At 48.8% G+C, this 17522-nt stretch overlaps 1 protein-coding gene across 1 annotated transcript; it reads right to left on the bottom strand.

Moving 5' to 3' along the window:
* Positions 1 to 650: 650 nt before the first annotated feature.
* LOC119817620 (chymotrypsin-like elastase family member 2A) lies at positions 651 to 12844 on the bottom strand. Its single transcript, XM_038334946.1, has 8 exons — positions 12805 to 12844; positions 12381 to 12475; positions 8360 to 8457; positions 7872 to 8000; positions 7403 to 7539; positions 4794 to 4939; positions 3740 to 3892; positions 651 to 743 (listed from the first exon to the last, which is right to left on the bottom strand). The coding sequence occupies exons 1-8, from the start codon at positions 12842 to 12844 to the stop codon at positions 726 to 728; spliced, it is 816 nt and encodes a 271-aa protein (XP_038190874.1). The 3' UTR covers positions 651 to 725.
* Positions 12845 to 17522: the final 4678 nt, after the last annotated feature.

Raw genomic sequence — 17522 nt, 5'->3', positions numbered from 1 at the left:
ATGTCTTCTAAGTTCCCTGCCTGAGTCCAGGAGGTGACTTCAGGGGGAGCCCGGAGTCTCTACGGAGCAAGTCTCCTGTCTGAAGGACCATGATTACCCTTCTGGAGACACCTGGACAGAGCTCGGCTATCCTGAGTCCCCACCGCTGTCTCCCAGTGTCTCCCTTGCCAAGTGAACCTGTCCCCTAATGGCAGTGATGTGTAATGGTGAAATGCTGGCCTTCCCTGGAGAAGGTGCTGTCCCTGGGGTCTTTTTTTTTTTTTTTTTTTGGTTTTTCGAGACAGGGTTTCTCTGCGGCTTTGGAGCCTGTCCTGGAACTAGCTCTTGTAGACCAGGCTGGTCTCGAACTCACAGAGATCCGCCTGCCTCTGCCTCCCGAGTGCTGGGATTAAAGGCGTGCACAACCACCGCCCGGCTCCCTGGGGTCTTTATAGCTATCCTGACTTTGACTTAGTTTCCTTCTTTTCTGGTTTCGAGTCTTTGCTCTCTGAACATCCACTTGAGCTCAGATGGTTCTGACTGTGTAGCCCATCCTGATGCCTCCTGAGCACTGGATTATAGCGTGCCCCATCGTACCACGCTCCTCCATGGCTTTGTTTTCCAGGCCCTGAGGCTGGGACATCTGGTTAATAAGACAGAGCATACCAGGATGTGATTCATAGAGTCACTTTATTACTGCTTTCCGTGTGTGCATTTCCAAGACACAGCATCAGAGCCATCTTCCCTTAGTTCTTTTCAATCACCTGCAGGACACACAGGAGAAGATGAGGTTAACCTGATGGCTGAGCATCGAGTTCAGTGACTCTCAGGGATGGCTTTCCCAACCTGTAAAGAGGGATCTTCGCCTGGAGTCCTGCTGGGGCCTCAGGACCAGAGGCCACGAGTCTCTAATGAGTGTGTGACAAATGTACAGATTGGTGTGGCTTTGGGTACAATTTGTTTCTTTGTTTTTCTGAGATGGTCTCACTATGTAGTTCTGGCTGTTGTGGAAGTCATTCTGTAGACCAGAGTGGCCTTGAACTCACAGAGCTGCCTGCCTCTCTCTGCCTCCCCAATGCTGGGATTAAAGGTGTGCACCACTACACCGTGCTAATTTGTTTCCAAGACCAATTAGCGGATCAAATACTTTTTTGGGTGTGTCTGGTTTTGGTGCTGGGATGGAATTTGGGGTCTCACACCTGCGCTACCATGGAGCTGCACAATTAGCCCTTGGGGCTTTTTTTTTTTGAGATGGGGTTTCTCATAGCCCACGATGGCTTCACAGTTGCTTTGTAGCCAGGGATGCCCGTGAATTTCTGACCCTCTCGCCTCCCCCTGTGCTGGGATTTCCTGTACATTCTAACATACAGGCTCTGTAACTCAGTGGAGCTGCTGGTTACTATAGCCCAGGCCCTCAGCGCAGAGTACAAGGCTTGTCCAAGGCTGCTCACTGCAGCAGTGCAGGCATTAAAACGGAACACAGATGAAACATCCCTTGTTTGTTTGTTTGGTTTTGCTTTTTCTTCAAGACAGGGTTTCTTTATGTTGTCCTGGAACTCACTTTGTAGATGTAGGCATTAAAGGTGTTTGCCACCATTCCAGGCTAAATATTTTGATTATGTCTGGCAATACAGGGTTTTTTGTTTTGTTTTATATTTTTGTCTTATATGCACACAAAACCCACAAGAGCACATGGCATGTAATTCACAGTGATTCCCTCTGTAGAATGGGAACACAGGTTAAAGTGAGATCTTCACTGCTTACTAATAACTCCTATATTCTTTTTATAAACAATATTTTAAATAAAGAAATGTGTTCCTTTCAGGACAGAACAATAAAGCTGTGATTGCTGAAGCATCCTAGGCTGACATTTCCCAATGGACAGCTGCTGAGAGGGTGAATGCCTTGGGCTGCCTGATCTCATTTGTGCCTTTTGTTGGCCGCTTGCTGGCCTTGGCTCATCACCTAAGGCTGTCTAGACAGGTGCTCCCAGGCATCCTCAGGGTTGCAGCTGTTTGAAACTCAAGGCTGCATGCACACACACAGTGCGGCCCTGGGCTGGGACCCTGTGAGGCTCCCATTGCTCCTCCAGGGACAGCTGACTCCTCAGCTCCCTACTCCTGCTGATCCCCAATCCCCATCTCCCAACAGTGATTGCTCTCCTGAGAATGCAAGGGCTCTGCCCAGGTGCCCAGCAAGGTTTGTTTCCCCTTTTGGATCTTCCTGATTGCCCCCACCCCCACCCGCAGCCATCTGCCCTGCTCTGCCTGTCTGTGGCTGTGGCTGGGAACAGCAGGTGCTCGGACAACAAGTCACGCTTTAGCTCCCAAAGGTGCTGCCAGGCTCAGCTGCATAGTGACTGATGCAGCAGCTGGGATCACAAAAGATCCCAGGATCTGCCCAAGACACAGCCCATAAGCATCTTTCTGCCCAGTCATTGAGGCTCCTTTGAAATGCTCTAAACTGAGTTTAGATTTCCCTCTGCCAAAACTTAGACATGGCTCTCTTCCCAGTTCACAATCAAAACAAACCGAAATGGAAAAAAACCCTCCTGATTTTCTGGTTTTTTTTCTCTAACTTAACTTAAAAAAGAAGCATGTATTTGTGTGTGTCTTTGTGTGTGTGTGTGTACCACAGCACAAGTATGGAAGTTGAAATACAACTCGGTGGGAGTCTGTTCTCTCCTACCATGTGGGTCCTGGGCTTTGAATTCAGGCCATCAGTCCTGAGCTCTAACAATCTTTTTCGGATGCTCTGGGGCTAGGTCTAGTGTGGGCCGACCAGAACCAGTGCACAGAAGCTGGCAAGGACAAGTGGGCAAACCTGGAAGCAGCCTCAGCCTGGCTTGGATCAGCACCCTTTCCCCATGTGCATGGCTGCCAGTTCATATCTGGTTTTCTAACAATCCAGTTCAATTTGAGGTTCCCTGCAGATTGAACTGGAGGTAATGAGACAATGACAACTTCCCTACTTTATGGGCTCTGTCACAAGTGCCACCATCCTTGCTGTTCCTGCTGAGAAGTCCGTTTAGTTCAAATCCCATTTTACAGAAAAACAAACCAAGGGGGAGGCTACAGAGGAGTGAATTAAAATACACCCTGTGGGCAGAACCTCTCCCTCACTAGCATCCCTTCCCAGACTCCCTCTCCCTCCATCCTTTGAGCATGCCAGTTTCCCACTGTTCTGGCTGCTCCCCCCCAACTGCTGCCTGTATCCTCAGCTGCTCTGGCTGGCCAGCTTGTCTCAGGGATCCTCCCATCTCTGCCTCCCCAGCACTGGGATTACAAGCATGGACTACCATACCATGCTTGGCTTTTTACAGGGATTCTGGGTATTGAACTCAGGTCTTGGTACTCGAAAGGCATGCACTGTACTGCCTACATCCTCCCTACTATTCTTTTAATAATTTGTGCTTGTTATAGTAAAAAGGAAATTTGGCTTCCAGGAAAGGACTCGGTCCCATTTGCCTGGGAGTGACCCAACATAGGACTGAATAGTCCTTTGTCTGGGGGCAGACAAAGTTGGTCATCTTGTGGGGATGGGGGAGCACTCTTCAGGGGAACTAAGTGCTGACAACTAAGGCTGTAGGGGTCTCAAACCTTTGGGTGTGGACTTTGTAAATATATATGACCACTGACTGCATTGGAGGGTGAAGGCTGGACCTGTATACCCATAAGAAGAAATGAGATAACACATGCTGATCCTGGGAAGCCCCACAGGCCTCATGGCAGACTGCGGGCTTGGGGCTGGTGGTGCTTACCGTGTTGATCCAGTCGTTGAAGTTGGAGACCCTGGTGAAGACGGATGGCTTGCGGGGGTAGTTGCAGCCCAGAGAGGAGCCGAAGCTCACGATGCCGTGCACCTGCCACTTGCCGTTAGATGCCTGGCAGTTCAGCGGTCCGCCGGAGTCCCCCTAGGAAGCCAGAGTCCGGTGTGAATGGAGGAAGAGGATGCCCAAGGGGACCTGGTTCTTAGTATATTCGTGTTGATCACCATCCTCTGAGGCCAGCCATAAGGTCCCAGGTTGTGGTACCTTATCTACGGGAGCTGGCATAGCTTTATTTGGGGATCAGCCTCACAACTGGCTCTCCTGCTTTGGCCCCAAAATGCTGGCATTACAGGTGTGGATTATCATTCCAGCTTGCCTCGCATTTTTCCTCCCAGACAGGTTCTTTCCATGTAGTCCAGGCTGAGCTCAAAGGTGCAGCAATCCCCCTGCCTCACCCTCCCTTGCACTGGGATGATAGGTACGTGCCCCAAGCTGTACTTAGGCATTTTCTGTGCCTCTTGTCTTTTCAAGCCTGTGAGGCCAGACTGAGTTTCTCAGCTTCACTGGAGAAGGCGACTGAGTGTTAGAGGCTCAGACTTGCCCGAAGGAGACCATGGAGTGAGGGGTCTGTGCAGGCCAGGCACTGACTGTGGGTGTGAGGACCCCTTCCCCCTCAGAAGAATCTGCCTGTAACAAGACCTTTGGTTCGTGCCACAGTCTTTAAGAAGACTTGGGCCATTACAATGGGATGATAGTAACGAGACCTGGATGAGATCCAAGGAAACACTAAAGACTTCCTAGCCGTTAGGCAAAGAGGACGCTACAGGGTGATGGAGCTTAAACCATCTTTTCTGGGGACTGAGAACAAAGGTCAGGTTCTGAAATGGTCCAGAACCGTTTCCAAGGCTCCTGCCTAGGAAGGAGGGAGAAGATGGATCCTAGGATACCCCCAACCTTTCACCCACCCTCACCCCCCACCCACCACCACTGCCACATCCCGGCCATGTTTGGTTGTAGACTGGGACACCTGGTGGTGGATACTCACATTGCAGCTGGAGGTCACACCATCACCGCCAGCGCACACCATGCTTTGCTTTACGGTGCTTCCCCACCAGGTAGACTTGGAGCAGGTGGCGTAGTCCACAACCAGCAGGCGGCCCTGCTGCAGGACGTCAGGAGTGGCCCCGTTGGCTGAATGAGACCAGAGAGAAGGTGAGAGTGGGCAGAGACTCCGAGTAAAAAGAAGGCAGTGGGGTTGTCAGTTAAGTGCTCGCCATGAAAGCCTGAGGGCCTGAGTTCGGATCTCCAGTGCTCACGGACAGAGTCAAGTGTGAACGTGGGGGTGGGGACGGAGGCAGGAGTGTCCCTGGAGCTTGCCAGCTGTACATACGGTACAGGGGTGGGGTGGGTGGGTAAGCATCACCGCCTAGATTTCTGTTCGCCCCATTCTTTCTGGTCCATGCCACTTTCTCCCACTCACAAGGTTGCAATGGAGGCAGCCATGTTAGTTTGCACTGTGCCCTCAATTGGCTTGTATGCTGGCTATTGGTGATTGGTTCAGGGGTCAGCACCTGACTCGAGCTAAAGCCAATGGGCTTCTTCCTCTGAGGTTGTGGCTTAAGGAGACGAAAGCCAGAGAGCTGTGGGCTGTGGAGAAGGACGAGGCAGAAAAGACAGAAAGACTCTCTGAAGGAGAGCTTATGTTTTGTTTTGTTTTTGTTTTTCAAGACAGGGTTTCTCTGTAGTTTTGGAGCCTGTCCTGGAACTAGCTCTTGTAGACCAGACTGGCCTCAAACTCACAGAGATCCGCCTGTCTCTACCTCACGAGCACTGGGATTAAAGGCGTGCGCCACCACCACCTGGCGAGCTTATGGTTCTTACAGGCTTCAGACTCCTTGTTCTGGGATGTTTCTGACACCTAGTCGTGTGTCTGCACTTGGGTTCCGTTTCTCTTAACTAAGACAGGGAGCCATCTGGAGCCTTTTAGCTGGGAAAAGAAAATTCTGTAGTGAAGGTAATTTTCCTCATGGCCCCATATCACTGCCACAGTTGGCCAGGATAAAGTTCATTTTCATTCTCTCCCTCTCTTTCACTCTTCCTCTAGTGCTGTGGTTCTCATCCTTCCTAAAGCTGTGACCCTTTAATACAGTTCCTCATGTAGTGACCCCCAACCATAGCATTATTTTCATTGCTAACTCATAACTGTAATTTTGCTACTGTTATGAATCGTAATGTAAATATGATATGCATGATATCTGCTATGTGACCCTCCCTGAAAAGGGCTGTGACCCACAGGTTGAGAACTGCCACTTTAGGGCCATCCCTCTTTTGAGTTGGGGTCTATCATTAGCTTAGGGCTCACCCAATGGGGAACCCCAGAGATCTGCCTGTTTCTACATTCCCAGAGCTGGCATTATAAGTACACACAACCACACCTGGCTTCTTAACTGGCTTCTGAGGCTGGAACTCAGGTCCCATGTTTGCAAGGCAAGCGCTTTACTAGCTGAGCTGTTCCCCAGCCCTCCTTCAACTGCAGTTTACCAGGCTCTCCAAACAGGCTGTCCTCACGGCAGCATTTACTCCTGTTTGACAGACAGGATATGGAAGCCACGGGACTTAAGGTTCTAGCCCAAGCCTGCTCTAATCAGCACGCAATTGACCCTTGGTTATCACTTTCCGGGATCCAGAGCATTTCACACACATCTTTGATCTTCACCACACTTTCCACTTTACAGCCAAGAAGCCTGAGCTACTTCCCTGCCTCTCCTTAGTTCCCTTGCTTGGTAGACGGGCCTCAGTCCTCTCTGCGGAGGAGAAAATGGCCGCCGCTAATGTCTGGGAAAGTCTTCCTAGTCCCGTTCCTATTGGCTTAGCTTGAGTCAGGTGCTCATTCCTGAACCAATCGCCAGTGAGCAGAACACTAACCAATCAAACCTGGCTCAGAAGCCGGGCGGTGGTGGCGCACGCCTTTAATCCCAGCACTCGGGAGGTAGAGGCAGGCGGATCTCTCTGAGTTCAAGGCCAGCCTGGTCTACAAGAGCTAGTTCCAGGACAGGCTCCAAAGCCACAGAGAAACCCTGTCTCGAAAAACCAAAAAAAAAAAACAAAAACAAAAACAAAACAAAACAAAAAAAAAAAACAAAAACAAAAAACCTGGCTCAGCTTTAGCCAGTGAGAAGAGGCTCTGCTGAGACCTGTGGGGACTTCATGGATCTCTAGAAGCCCGAGGTTGCAGAGACAGTGTTATTCTGAGCTATGGGGCCACACAAAATACACAGTGTGACCTGTACACCTCTCGCCTCGCCATAGTGACAGGGACAGCTCACGCACAGGGGCTACCGTGTCTTGACTGTTTCTCTGGACTTTATTCTGTCACCTGCTCTGCACCTCATTAATCATGTACAGCTGTTACTCTACCTTCCCTCCCTCCTCCTGCTGTTCTCTGCCCATTTTACAGATGAGGAAGCCACCAGAAAGGCTTAGTAACATGCCTGAATCACATAGCTAATAGTGGGAGAGCTGGGATTTGAACCAGGTGTTTTTTCCAGTCTCTGCTAGCCTGCCCCTCCAAGGCAGTCAAACACCCCAGTGACAGAGGTGACACCACCCCCTTTCCCTGCCAGGCCTTGGAGGTACCTGCTTGCTTTCACTTACTCTGCAGCCTGCCCCAGCCTGTGACGTAGCAGGGGTAGTTATTGGCAAGAATGGTGCCAGCAGCTGGGAGGCAAGCCGTCTGGATCTTGCTAGTCAGGGTCACTGGGCTGGCCAGTTTGATCAGGGCAATGTCGTACCTGGGTCAGAAAAAAGGTAGAACAAGGGTGTTGGCTATTCCTGCTTGCCTGTTTGCAACCATTGTCATTTTCCCTTGTACCATCCCAGGCTGCCTGCGCCTCCCCTCCCCCAGCAGGCAGGGTAGCAGACTCTCCCACAAGTCTTTGCTTCTCCTTCCTTTGGTAACTCCTCCATTCCTACATGGGCCCCAGCAGCTACGGGGGTGGCTCCGTCTCTAGGAGGAGAGAGCTCCTTCCCTTCCATACAAAAGGGGCAGAGGACGGGTGGGTTGACCCCTCTCGGTGCGACTACCAACTCCACCCCTGAGGACGCCAGGCGAGATAGAACATACCCGTTGGCAACGTTGTTGGCGTTCCACTTCTCATGGACCACAAGCTTGGAGACCTGAACAGTCACTGAGCCGGATTCCACGGTGGAGAGGCTGTGTCGGCCCAGCACCACACGGTAGGTCTTGGAAGAGCTGTGAGGGGCAGAGGGACAAGACAGGTCAGTGACCACTTTTTCCTAGCCTCTGTGAACAAGGACACCCCACGAGTGTCCCCAGCGCAGAGCGCCGTGAAGAAAACAGTCCCCTGTTCAGAACCATCACTGGTATTCCCGAGAAGGGAGTTGCTGGTCTTTTTCCTCTTCTACATCCTCCCAGCCTAACACACTCAGTGTGTGTCACGTATGGACAGAGGAACTCAACAACACTGAGTCATAGATTTGTGCCTGTGCCTCAGCCAGGCTAGCGGTGGTTCTCCAGGCTCCTTGGGGATCCTTGCTCTGGGGCTGAGTATCACCTGATGGTAGGGTGAGCAGGGCAAAGTGGTCAGTTACCTGATGCAGTGGGCAGCTGTTAGAACCCAGTTGTTGGCCACCAGGGTGCCTCCACAGGTGTGGTACCACTTCCCCAAGGACTGGTACTGCAGGGAGACCTGGGGGGAAGCACAGGCGCATGGGTGGGAGGGCACTGGAGGAAGGCAAGGTGGGCAGGGCACTTCCCTCAGACCCGTGCTTAAGGGTCAATCCCCAGACCCAAACCATCGAGATAAAACATTTTCCTCCCCAACAGACAGGGTCTATTGGGACATAGCCAAGAATGACCCAGAGCCCCTATTCCTCCTGCCTCCACCTCCTGAACACTGGGGCTAGTTACTATAAAACCTAGTTACTATAAAAGCATTTTAATGCTTTATAGAAAAAAAATAGCACAAAACTATGGTTATTCATCCCTATAATCTCAGCTCTGGGGATGTGTGGGGAGAAGGATCAAGGACAATCTTGGCTCTGTACTAAGTTCCAGGACAACCTGGATTACTTGAAACCTTGTCTCAAAACAGCAACAAAAATGAACTCAAATCCATGATAAACAAAATAAATTTTAAAAAATCGCTAAATAGGACATGGAGGTGGATATGTAATCTCGGGGCTTTTGTATTTGCAATCTGTTAGCATAACTTTCTCCACTTCCTACTGGTCTCTGCTTGATGCCACCTTCTCCATGAAGTTTCTATGACAACACCATCCAGAACAGTGCACACATGCACACGCGTGCTGTCCTGGCAAGTATTATATCAAGTTGACACAAGCTAGCGCCATCTGGGAAGAGGAGGGAACCTTGACTGAGAAAGTGCCTCCATCAGATTTCCTATAGAGAAATTGATACGGGCATTTTCCTGATGGATACTTAGGGCCCCACCCACCATGGCAGGTGCCACCTCAGGCCAGCTGGTCCTGGGTTGTGCAATAAAGCAGCATGAGCAAGCCATGAGGAGAAATCAGTAAGCAGAACCTTGAGTTAAATTCCCGCTACTGCCCCAAACCCGACAATGGTTGAGCTAGACACACGAGGGATGGGAGAGAGCTCAGGGAGTAGCCCTGACAGCTGGAGCTCAGTCCCATGCAGACCCGCACCAAAGGAGAGGACCGACTTCTGCAGGTTGTCCTCTGACATCCATGAGTGTCGTGACATACATGAGTCCCTACCCGGCAAATAAATGCAATAAAAGAAACAAAATGAGGGGCCGGAGAGATGGAGCCGTTAAGAGCACTGACTGAGAGAAACCCTGTCTCGAAACAAAAAAAAAAAACAAAACAAAACAAAAAAAAAAAACCAAAAAAAAAAGAGCACTGACTGCTCTTCCAGAGGTTCTGGTTCAATTCCCAGCATCCACGTGGCAGCTCACAGCTCTCTGTAACTTCAGTTCCAGGGACCCTCACTCAGACATACATTGGGGCAAAACACAAATGCACATAAAAACAAAGTATAACTAAAAAAATAAATAAAATGAAGAAAGATACTCAAAAGGATTCCGCTCCAATTTAAAATACACAAAACCTCCCTGTGGATAGAAACTTTTTTCCCATGGTCAGAAAAGCCAGGAGTGAGCCATTGCTTTTGTTTATCGTGAAGTAAAGAAATAGCTTCCTGCTGGTCAGTGGTGGCGCACGCCTTTAATCCCAGCACTAGGGAGGCAGGGGCAGACGGATCTCTATGAGTTTGAAGTCAACCTGGTCTACAGAGTGAGTTCTAGGACAGGCTCCAAAGCTACAGAGAAACGCTGTCTCAAAAATCAAACAAGCAAAACCAAAAAACTGAAAGAAAAGAAAGGAAGGAAGGAAAAAAGAAATAGCTTCCTATAGCATGGAGGGGACCAAAAAAATCAGTTGATTAAAAAAAAAATGCTTGAGATCTTATATATCCCAAGGTGGTCTCAAATTCTTTATATAACCGGAGGTGACCCTGAGCGCCTTCTCTTCCTGCCTTCACCTTCCAAATACTAGGATTACGTTCATGCACCGCCACACCCGAAGTTTTATGTGGCGATGCAGATCTAACCAGAACTTCCTGCAAACGCCAACTGAACTACATACTCAACCTCTGAATCAGATTTGAATCTTGACTCTTCCCAAATTAACAGGGTGGCTTTGGACTGTTATGTGACCACTCAGAGTCCCAGTTCCTTTATCAGGAAAATAGGGACCACTTGGACAGGGCACTCAACATCACTAATAATTCCAATAGAACAGTATTTAAATACTGTGGCCGTTGCCGTGTGTCATGCATCTTTCTGAGCGAGCACAAGAGTCACTTCTCATCACTCCTGTGACCCCCCAGGGCACCATTTACTGCTTATCATGCCCATTTTACATGTGAGCAAAGGCAGCTGTGTGCAGCAATGCCAGCAGGACCGTTAACTGTTTCTAATATGACCTACGGAAAGAGCTTACCTATTCCACACATACAAACAGCGCTTAGGATGGGAATGGTGGTGCATGCCTTTAATCCCAGCGCTCAGGTTGATCTCTGAGTTTGAGGTCGATTTGGTCTACATTGTGAGTTCCAAGATAGCCAGAGCTACAGGGTAAGACCCTATCTAAATAGATAATAAATAAATAAACAGTTGAATATAAAAAGATAATGCTTGGGGCTGGAGAGATGGCTCAGAGATTAAGAGCACTGGTTGCTCTGCCAGAGGTCCTGAGTTCAATTCCCAGCAACCACATGGTGGCTCACAGCCATCTGTAATGAGATCTGGTGTCCTCTTCTGGCCTGCAGGTATGCATGCAGGCAGAACACTGTGTACTTAATAAATAAATATTTTTTTAAAAGATAATGCTCACTGGTTTTTATTTTATGTGTATGAGTGTTTGCTTTCATGTATGTATATGCACCATGGGCTTTGTCTAGTGCCCTTTGAGGCCAGAAGAGGGCACTGGATGCCCTGGAACTGGAGTTCTAGATTGTTGTGAGCTGCTACGTGGGTGCTGGGAACTGAAGTGGGGTCCTCTGAAAGAGTTGCAAGTACTCTTCACTGCTGAGCCTCCTCTCTAGCTCCCCAGGAAAGCTATTTTAAAACAAACGTGCTTCTGACATTTAAAAAAACGTAGAACAGGGCTGGAGAGATGGTACAATGGTTAAGAGCACAGACTGCTCTTCCGAGGACCTGAGTTCAATTCCCAGCAACCACATGGTGGCTCCCAACCATCTCTAGTGGGATCTGATGCCTGCTTCTGGCATAAAGGTGTACATGCAGTTCGAGCACTCATACATAAAATAAATAAATAAATCTTTTTAAAAATGTAAAATAGCTTGGACAATGGTGTCACGTGCCTTTAATCCCAGCATTTGGGAGGCAGAGGCAGGTGGATCTCTGTTGAAGGACAGCCTGGTCTACAGAGTGAGTTCCAGGACAGGCAGAGCTACACAGAGAAACCCAGACTCACAAAAACAATACATATAAAAACATGTGTTTGGTGTTGGGTATGGTTTTCTAAGTCAGGTCTTACAGGCCTATGATCCTGTCTTGGAACAATCAGCAGCAACAAAAGTTCTCTTCTACAGCCAACTTTTCAACTAAGTCCAAATTATGCCAGGTAAGAGATTTAAAAAAAAACCATTATAAAGGTCACACATGTCCTATGAAAGATCTAGTCATTTGTGCCTGTGCCAAATTTCAGCTTTGACAGCACTATGATTCTATCAGTGTAAGAAAAACAGTTATTTTCATTGCTAACAGTGTAATTAAGAGTTAATTTGCATAAACAGCCCTGACTGGTCCCTTCAAACAAAGAATATTTGCATAGAAGAGGTGTCTACTGCCTCACAGGGTAACCCCATGAGCCAGCGAGCATCTAACTTTAGATCAGCAGGCATTGCAAATGTGTGTCTCAGAGCAGTGGGCCTCTGGCCGCTCCTCTTTGAAGTCTTCTGGAGAAGTTACCTTTCTCTCAACCTCTAAACTGGCCGACGCTGCAGGAACATATTGTATTGGTGAAATTGCCCAGGTTGCCCTCGATGTTTCTGCCAATCCTCATGTTTGCCTGAATATCAGACCCACTGGTGTGTTTGACTCACCTGCCAGGGCCAGCTGTTGGGTGTGGCCTCTTCACCTCCAACTACTCTGCTCACATGTTGCTGAACCTCATAAGCGGGATACCCGCAGCTGAGAGCTGTGAAGAGAGAGGATTGTACCAGTTGGGGATTGTATGTGTGGACATACCCAAATCCCAGCGGGAAACCCTTGCTTTGGGATGATCTAATAGGTCCGCGAGTCAGTGCTTCGTGCCAGTTCCCAGCTTGTCTTTGAATTTGTCAGGTAACTGAAGCGGGCCTTAAATTTGTGATCCTCTTGTCTCAGCCTCCCGATGGCTGGGGTTATAGGAGTGTGTCATCACACCCTGATCCAAGCTTCCTATAACTGAGGGACCGACCGGAGAGGGGACAGCTGCTCAAGGCAAGGTGAGAGTGTCTAGTCCCAGTTTCACCAGACAGAAGTTACCTCCAGCCACCAATGCAGAGAGCAGCAAGGTCCTGATCATGGTGCTTCCGTGGATGTCTGTAGGTCTGGCCCCGGCTAAGCTTCGTTTTTATGAGTGGGCTTATCAGTCGGAGAAACGGAAGGAGTGTGTGCAAGGTGGAGATTTTCCCAAAGTTCAGTGGAATAAAGGGCTGGAATCCAAATATTTCTTTTTCCATTTCCTTCCACCTATCATCATGGAAGTACACTGAGAAACACACCAAAGATAGGTATGGAAGTCTGGTTTGGGCTGAGTATGCCAGCACACACCTGGAATCCCAGCACTGGGAAGGTGGAGGCAGGTTGATCAGGAGTTGAGATCATCCATGACTATGTAGCATACTTGAGGCCAGTCTGGGCTACACAAGACTGTTTCACCAATGCCCCCCAATCTCCAAACCCCAACACCAACAGAGATGTAGATTCTATTTGCTTTCAAGAGACTGTGCTGTATCTTAGGGGAGGAAGAATACTACTGCTTGATCTTGGAGTTGCATTTTCTTTTTTTTTTTTTTTTTTTTTTTTTTTTGGTTTTTTCGAGACAGGGTTTCTCTGCGGCTTTGGAGCCTGTCCTAGAACTAGCTCTTGTAGACCAGGCTGGTCTCGAACTCACAGAGATCCGCCTGCCTCTGCCTCCCGAGTGCTGGGATTAAAGGCGTGCGCCACCACCGCCCGGCTTGGAGTTGCATTTTCAAAAGGAAATATTAAACCTCCCTAGGGAGCACACAGCATTGCAGGCCAGTGGTTCTCCAGTGGGCTGGATTAACCACCGGGGACACTTGATGATGCCTGCAGATGATTTTGGTTGTCATGGCTTGGGTTCAGGTACTACTGGCAGCTGGGGATAGAGAACAGAGAGGCTGCTGGGCATCCCGAAGGCACAGGACAATGAAGGACTTGTCATGCTCCAATCACCAAGTGTGCTGAGATTGCGAATGCCTTCGACCAGGCTGTGGCTGGCTATATGGCCTGGGGTGAGCTGTGTGGGTCTCTAGGCCCACAGCTGCCTCTTAGAGGGACAAGATGAGACATGTCTACTCAGTGTGTGACACAGCGTCTTGGGGGAAGATTTTCACAACACAGAGAACATACTTGCTTAGGAGAAGGGCCAGATGTGAACTGGATGGATCCAGTGCCGAGCAAAGGATAATGTGCCAGAGGAAGGCTTTGTTGGGATGGGTGGGAAGTATATTTACTCATTAATTATCTAGTGTGTGCGGTAGATGTGCCCCTGTGTGTGTGTGTGCGCGCGTGTGTGCATGTGTGCATGTGTGTGTGTGTGTGTGTGTGTGTGCTCTGTTCACGCATGCGTGTTGCAGAGGCCCGAGCGGGACTTTGGGTGTCCTCTTCTATCGGTCCTCCCTTAATACTTGTTTTGTTTTGTTTGAGATAGGGTCTTACTATATAGCCCTGGGTGGCCTGAAACTCACTGTTACAGACCAGGTTAGTCTTGAACTCACACAGACCCATCTGCTTCTGCTTCCTGAGTGCCAGGATTTTTTTTTAAAACAGATCCTCTCACTGAACTTGAAATTCTCCATTTAGGCTAGGCTGGCTGCTCAGCAAACTCCTAGTATCCGCCTGCCTCCACCCTCCAGTACTGGGGTTGCTGGCTTGTGTGGCTGTGACTGGTTTTCCACAACATGTTATGCTGGGGATTTGAACTCAGGTCCTCTTGCATGTGCAGCAAGTGCTCTTGCCCACTGAGCCATCTATCTATCTAGCTCCTACTTTATTTTCATTGTTTTGTTGGGGTAGAGACAGAATCTCATGAGGCTGACATTCTCATCATAGCTCTAACTCATAGCAGTCCTTCTGCCTCAGCCTCCTGTGTGCTGGGATAAAAGGTGTATTGTACAACCATGGCTGACACTGAGATGTATTTTATTAGCTGCTCCCAAGATAACGTGGTTTGGACTTTCTCTTCTTCTGGATGGGTTTGAGATAAGACTGTCTTAGGAAGGGTGCAAACAGAGACAGGCAAGGCACCTTTAGGTGCCTTCATTTTCTTATTCAATCCAAAGCCTAGAAAACCTGCCTCATTATTTCAAATGAGGAGTCTGAGGTTCAGAGAGTTAAGGTGGCTTGCCTCAAGACACACAGCATCGGAGTGTCAAAATGAAGCTTTGAACCCCCCATGATCTGATTTCAAAGCTATCTCTAGAACTTCATTACTCCCCTGCTGGTAAGAGATGAAATAGCAAGACGGCTTTTCTCCCACTTCTTAGGAAATGACTTTCCTTGCTGTTGCAGACTAGGTGCTAGTGGGCATCGTTTTGTAAAAAAAAGATGTATTTATTTTAAATTTTGTGTATCTGTGGATGAGTATATTCATGTGAGTATGTTCATGTTCTGTAGGTACTCACAGAAAAAGAAGAGGGCATCAGATCCCCTGGACCTGGAACTATGATGTGGGTGCTGGGAACCAAACTCTGGTCCTCTGCAAAAGTAGTATGTGCTTTTAACCACTGGACCATCTCCAGCCTCCGGACTTCAACTCCTAAGACCCGGACTCAAGTCCATGCCAGTGACTTCAGAGAGCCATAGTTCAGACAAGTTGTCAGTCTTCTGGGCCGAAGTTTCTTAGTTAAGAAAGGATTCAGGCCCCCCTGGGTGTGGGGCACAGGTAAATCCCAATGCTCAGGAGGCAGGAGGCAGAAGGAAGCAGATGCCTGAGTTCAAGGCCAACCTGTTCTACAGGGTGAGCTCCAGGACAGCCAAGACAACATAAAGAAGCCCTTTCTCAAAAAATAAAGCAAAGCAAAGCAAAACAAAACAAAACAGAAACAAACAAACTAAAAACAAAAAACAAATGAAAGATAGATAGAAAGAAAGTGATTTTCTAAATCTAACACCAAGGTTGAGAGCATCCATTTATGGATACTGGTTGATAAACAATGATGTTTATTGTCTGGATTTAGTTGGAATCCATTGGAGCCAAATACTCAGCCTCTTGTAAAAACTCTGCTAAAGATTTCAGTAATGTGCCAGGCAGTGGTGGCACATGCCTTTAATCCCAGCCCTTGGGAGATTTGAGGTCAGCCTTGAACAGAGAGTGTTCCAGGACAGGCTTCAAAGCTACAGAGAAACCCTGTCTTGAAAATCAAAACAAACAAACAAGTAAAAAACATTTCAGTAATGTATCCAGTTTCTTCCCCCATATGATGCTTTCTATACTGTGCAATAACTCAAAAAAGGGTGAAACCCTTTGTGAGGGACAGACAGACACAGTCATCCAACAACAGACACACCGGCACAGAACACACAGACACAGAAGAGACAGTCTCACACACAGGGACAAACAGACACAGGGACAGACAGAGTCACAGAGCCTTTAGGCAGGCCCATATTCACACGCATATAGTCGACAGACAAAGGATGTAGTTCAGGAGTGTTTGTTTACGTAGCGAAGCCCTGGGTTGGAATCTCAGCACTGTAGAGCATTAGGTCCCGGTGGCTCAGGCCTGTGATCCCAGGGCTCCCGTGGATGGAGGCAGGGTCATCAGGTGTTCATCTTTAGTTATGCAGCAACTTCAGCCTGGGCTCCATGAGAGCCTATCTCAAAAAAAGAAAGGAAGGAGGGAGAGAGGGAGGAAGGGAAGAAATATAGGAAGCGAGCAAGCCAGGCAGGCACAGTTCTGGGACTACTGTGTGTATGGCAAACTCAGGGCAAAAGAGTCTGGCAAAGATGAGGAGTGTTGGGTGCAGAATCCTGTGTTCTGGTTCTAGTTGTACCCCTAATGCCCTGTAATCGGTAGGACCTTTTATTATGGTCATTAGGGTGGTGAAAGCAGCCATTTTAGAAGTGTCAATTTTGCCTTAAAGTTCAAAGTGCAGGTGGCATTCTCCTCTGGTGGTTGGCTCTGATATCAAAATAGTTTTTCTCTGGTTAAAGTCATTGAACAAACAGCAGTTTGGCACAAGCCATGAGTTTGCCGTTGTGACCTTGGGGAATGAAGGCAGGCTTTTTCCTGAGGGGTGTTGTTTATCCACAAAATGGAAGAAAACACGTTCAGTTTCCGTCTCTCTCAATGTGAACCTGGGACTTGAACATGCTAGGCAGGCACGCGCTTCCTGAACTCTGTCTCCAGCCCCCTATTCGTAACTGCTGAGCCATCTCTCCAGCCCCAAATCATTTCATGCCTGGCAGACAAGTACTCCGCTAACTGAGCTGCGTGCCCCTCCACCAGTGTTTTTTTTCTCTAGTGATGCTTGGCATCTCACTGTAGGAGTCTCTTCAAAGTGTCGTTGGTCCCACCCCTTAGACACCATCCCCAGTTTTGACAACCAAAGATGTCTCAACCCACTGCCAGTTGTACCCCAGGAACAAGTCAAGTCGCCCCTCGATCGTTTCCTTTCCATTTTGTGATTGTAGCCTCAGATTGTTTCATGAGAATTTAAGGTAGTTCTTCCCAACAAGCAGATTGGGCTTGTCTCTGGTCACATGACCTCCCTAGGATCCAGGGCCTGCTAGGGAAAGGGATGTAGTTCGGGGACTGGTCTCAGCAGGGAGGGTGTCCCCCAGGCCACTTTCCCAGGACTAAGACTGGGCTGCACATGAATCCAATCATGGCTTCTGTGCTGAGAGGGAACAGCAAGGCGCCACTGCAGCCCCCCATATGTCCCCTTAAACCCCACACCCCACTGCTGCACTGTGGGGTAGCCTGGCTGTCCAGTGAGCTCTAAACTGGACTGTGTGA

The sequence above is a fragment of the Arvicola amphibius genome, chromosome 6 (assembly GCF_903992535.2).
Source record: "Arvicola amphibius chromosome 6, mArvAmp1.2, whole genome shotgun sequence".
NCBI lineage: Eukaryota > Metazoa > Chordata > Mammalia > Rodentia > Cricetidae > Arvicola > Arvicola amphibius.
This window is presented reverse-complemented; position numbering and strand designations above follow the sequence as displayed.

Excerpts from the sequence above, each read along its gene's own strand:
- LOC119817620 (XM_038334946.1), bottom strand. The coding sequence starts at position 12,844 with ATGATCAGGACCTTGCTGCTCTCTGCATTGGTGGCTGGAG. Across the intron at positions 7,540-7,871 it reads GCCAACAACGTTGCCAACGG|GTACGACATTGCCCTGATCA; the intron begins GTATGTTCTATC and ends TTTCTGACCCAG. Across the intron at positions 4,940-7,402 it reads AGGCTGGGGCAGGCTGCAGA|CCAACGGGGCCACTCCTGAC; the intron begins GTAAGTGAAAGC and ends GGTCTCATTCAG.